This window comes from Thermoascus crustaceus (genome assembly GCF_041956765.1).
Source record: "Thermoascus crustaceus strain CBS 181.67 unplaced genomic scaffold VTN00scaffold_10, whole genome shotgun sequence".
NCBI lineage: Eukaryota > Fungi > Ascomycota > Eurotiomycetes > Eurotiales > Thermoascaceae > Thermoascus > Thermoascus crustaceus.
Genome location: NW_027192536.1, coordinates 568,792 through 572,661, shown reverse-complemented (window position 1 = coordinate 572,661; position 3,870 = coordinate 568,792). Strand labels below are relative to the sequence as shown.

The following is a 3,870-nucleotide window of genomic DNA, read 5'->3' as shown; positions in this document are numbered from 1 at the left end:
CTCTCTCTCTCTCTCTCTCTCTCTCTCTCTCTCCCCTCCTTGCTCGCAGCATGTGGTTGGAGTCCATTCGTCTTCCCAGCCTGTCGTCTGCATAGCGTGCTTCTGGGACACGACGGAATCGCTTCCCAGGACCCTTTTACACCACTCGTCCCGCTGCGTCCCTCTTGGATGCCCTGGTTGTTGTCGCGTTGGCGACCTGATTCGACTCGGCCATGGCGTCTGGTCCCGACAGGCCACCTGCTTCGTCGTCCAACGCGTTGTCCGGTCAGTCCAAGGCTGCAGGCAAGAGCCGTGGGGTTGTGTCCACCGCCGCCCGGCGGGTTGGTACCGGTGGTGATGGTGGCATGATGGAACCGCGGCGGTCGACCTCGCTCAAGAGGAAGACGTCCTCCGCCAGGTCACCGCTGCACAGGGTGTCGTCAGCCGGCCCTACGACTCCCGCGTCGACTGCCACCTCTTCTCGTGAGCCCTCTCCCTCCCGCGTTCCACCCCGACTTTCCACCTCGACGACACGAGCCTCCTCGCGATCGCGAAAGAACAGCCAAGAGGTCAGTCCGAATCGAGGTCCTGACAGTCCCGGTCTGGGAAACGGAGCCGGATCGCGACCTCTGGACGAGACCAGCAGGCCGCAGCTACCGGCCCCTGCTGTTGACGCACCGCCCGATGTGCCTAGTCCGGACAAATCCAACATGCTGCCTCCGCGGACCGCTGTACGGCGAGCGGACCAAGAATCAACAACAACGAACCTTCCCAACATATCGAGCAAGAGGGCTTCTCTACCCACATCTGAAGATGCGGCAAAGACGGAGCCCGATGGCGATGACCCCAACGGCCGCACCACGCCTCGAACTACTTCCGGCAGAGGGGTTAACGGTGGTGGGTCGGTCCTCGAGACGGTCCAGGAAGCCAGCATTCCATCGACTTCGTCAGCCGACAGAACCTTGAACTTGGGTAACGTGAACGAGCAGTCCCGGCCCCCGAGGATTGATGAGGAACCGCTCTCAAGGGTATCCAAGCAGGCTGCCGTTGAGAGTGGCAGTGATAGTGGTGGAAAGAGCTCTGGTGCCAAGGACGAGAAGCGCCGTAACGCATCCATCAGTGCGCGACCAGGGGATGTCTTACCGAAGCGGTCCTATACGTCCTTGAACAGTGCCCGAGGGAAACCGGGAGACGGCTCTGTGCGGAATATGATCGTGGAGACGGAGACCGTCAGCTCAGTCCCGCAGGTCGCCCTTGGCGTCGGTGTGGGAGAACGAGGGGCTTCGGGGAGGGTAGACCCTTCAACGGTACGGATGAAACCAAGTACCGAGACGATCCGGCCGAAGAAGGAGAAGAAGAAGCAGAGTCGGAAGCCCACGACTATCCCTTCAGGAACCGGTACGTTCTGTTCAGTGTCATATATAGATAACTCGAGCTAACGTGAGATAATGCAGTGTCGTCCAAAGCCGACATCTTTGAGGCCAAGGTCGCAAGCGCGGTCGATGAAGCCGATGTATCGGATTCAGATGAGACCTTTGTCTACGAATCGAACCCACCAGATCCCATTCCAGCCAGGCAACACAGGTTCCATTCCCGTACGCCCAGCACGACATCCATGGCCAGTCAGTTCGAGCAATTTGCCGGTCGATCCAGAGCGGCGGCCATCAGAGAAGGCACTCACAGCGTCACGGGCAAACGAAGCATGAAGTTTACGAACAATACGTATAATAACGGCAGTGTCGATGGTGATGCGGGCGATCAGGCCCTTGGCCGTGTCCCCTCCAGAACCGATGGGAATGGGCACACGCACCGTCACCATCACATTGGTAGGTACGGACGGAACGGCACGTATCCCTCTCTCTTTGATAACGAGTCGCCATTTCCACCGTCACAGGGTGCCAAATCGCCTCGGCATTTTGTTGGAAATGGTTTCCGACAGAGTCGACATGGAGGCGGCCGCAATTACCAGAATTATCGAACCATGGGCAGTTCTAAAAAGGCTGGAGATGTATATGGCTACGACTTTGACGGCGAAGGCGCTGACGATGAACGGACGCCCCTGGTGGGCTCCGCTCGGGTCAACCGCAGCCGTTACGGCCGGCGGCCGAACAGTGCCAGCCTCCGGCAGCTGGAGTACATGGAGCAGCGCCGGCGAGGTTGCTTCTCGCGATGGGGCAGCTGCATCCTTATAACCTTCTTGCTGCTGATTCTTATCGGTGGCGCCACCACCTTCATTATCGGGGTGACCAAGCCATTGCTGGACGTGCATGTCGCACAGATCCAAAACGTGCTCGCGTCGGAGCAGGAGATAATGCTGGATCTGGACGTGCATGCCGTCAATCCGAACCTCTTTCCCATTGCGGTCAACGATATGGACGTCAATGTCTTTGCCAAGAGCCGATTTGTCGGCACTGACAAGTTCTGGCGCGATCACGGTCACCCTGCTGATTTCCCTCGCGTCGAGCTTAGCAAGCGACGGGCTCTGCTGGGACGTGCGGTCAACCTCACGCGGAGGGCCGATCAGTCATCCCTTTCTCTCGTACATGTCGCTGATGGGGTCGACAGGGGCACAGATCCCATACCTGAAGATCCCGCCGGCGACCCGCAGACCATGCTCCTCGGTCGTGTGTTCGCGTTTGACTCCCCTCTCACCTTTGACCCTTCACCTTGGAAGCATCAGCCGATGAGTTCAGTCGGAGAGATACGCCTGGAGAGACCGGGGAACAAGACCGAAGAGGGCGGCACCGAGCGGTGGGAGCGCGTGCTGCAGCATCCTTTCGAGCTGATCGTCCGGGGCGTGGTCAAGTACCAGCTGCCGTTGAGCTCGAGACTACACTCCGCCTCTGTCAGCTCGAGTGTGAGGGTGGTCCCCGATGGTCACAGTGGAGGAGACGACGATGACCACGACCCCCCTCCCAACAACAACACCGTGAGGATCAATGTGGGACGGGAACGACCGGTACGAACCGCCCGTCTGCCTGTGGACATCTCCGCGGAGTCGCCTGTTCGACAAGCCCGATCATTCCGAGCGTGACGGCACGATGTTTATATTTTTGTGACAAACTTCGTGACCCGCCGTTTAATACTTCTTTTTTTGTACTTGTGGTGTTTTCAACCTCTGTATACCCCACATCGCGTTGCATTTGTATCGTACGTATTTTCAGCATTGTGGTCCAGGGCATGTGTGAGGACTTGAGCGAGCGCTCTTGCGGTTTTCGCTTATACTGTACTTGAGTGTTCTTGCTAGCTCCACTTGTGGAAGCATCGCACTCCTTTTACTTTATTTTCCTTTGTGAAATAATTCCTTACGTTTATCCAAAGAATAATGACGTGTGATGACCCCAAAAGCATTTGAAATGGCGAAAAGCATCGAAAGTGGCAGCGGTGTCCCGAGTCTATTGTTATAACACCGGCCATCAGTCTGGTTCGGTCTTGTGTGATTACGAATGGGCACAGAAGTTTGTTTTATGGGAATACATAGCGGCCTAGTTTCAGTTACCTATCTATAGTTTGGGAGGCTTTGATTATGGATGTACATAATTCAGTCAATTCGTGCAGCGGGAGGTGTCGAATGTCCTTGATCTGTCTGTTGTATTTGTGGAGTGACTTGCAAGCTGTTGTGATGAGAGTTTGTTGGCTGGTGGCCCCGGCCTATTAAATAGCTTTTATAGAAATCGATTGATCGATCTGGGGCTATTCCTTGGCTGTCTTTGAGTAGAAGTAGCAGCAAGCGTGTGGATTTGGCTATGCTATCGATCTGTGTAGACAGTCTTATTGGAAGCACCTGATTTCTATCTCTGTAGGTAAGGGAGAAGGGGTTTGTCTATGTTTGAAGATTAATCAATTGATCAGCTTTGGTCCTAGCCATCATGTTTTTCCCCTGATTATAAC

At 55.8% G+C, this 3,870-nt stretch overlaps 1 protein-coding gene across 1 annotated transcript; it reads left to right on the top strand.

Annotated features, from left to right (window-relative positions):
- Positions 1–212: 212 nt before the first annotated feature.
- VTN00DRAFT_2554 (uncharacterized protein) lies at positions 213–3,013 on the top strand (the record flags this gene model as incomplete). Its single annotated transcript, XM_069428779.1, has 2 exons — positions 213–1,377; positions 1,434–3,013. The coding sequence occupies 2 exons, from the start codon at positions 213–215 to the stop codon at positions 3,011–3,013; spliced, it is 2,745 nt and encodes a 914-aa protein (XP_069283600.1).
- Between the last annotated feature and the right edge of the window lie 857 nt (positions 3,014–3,870).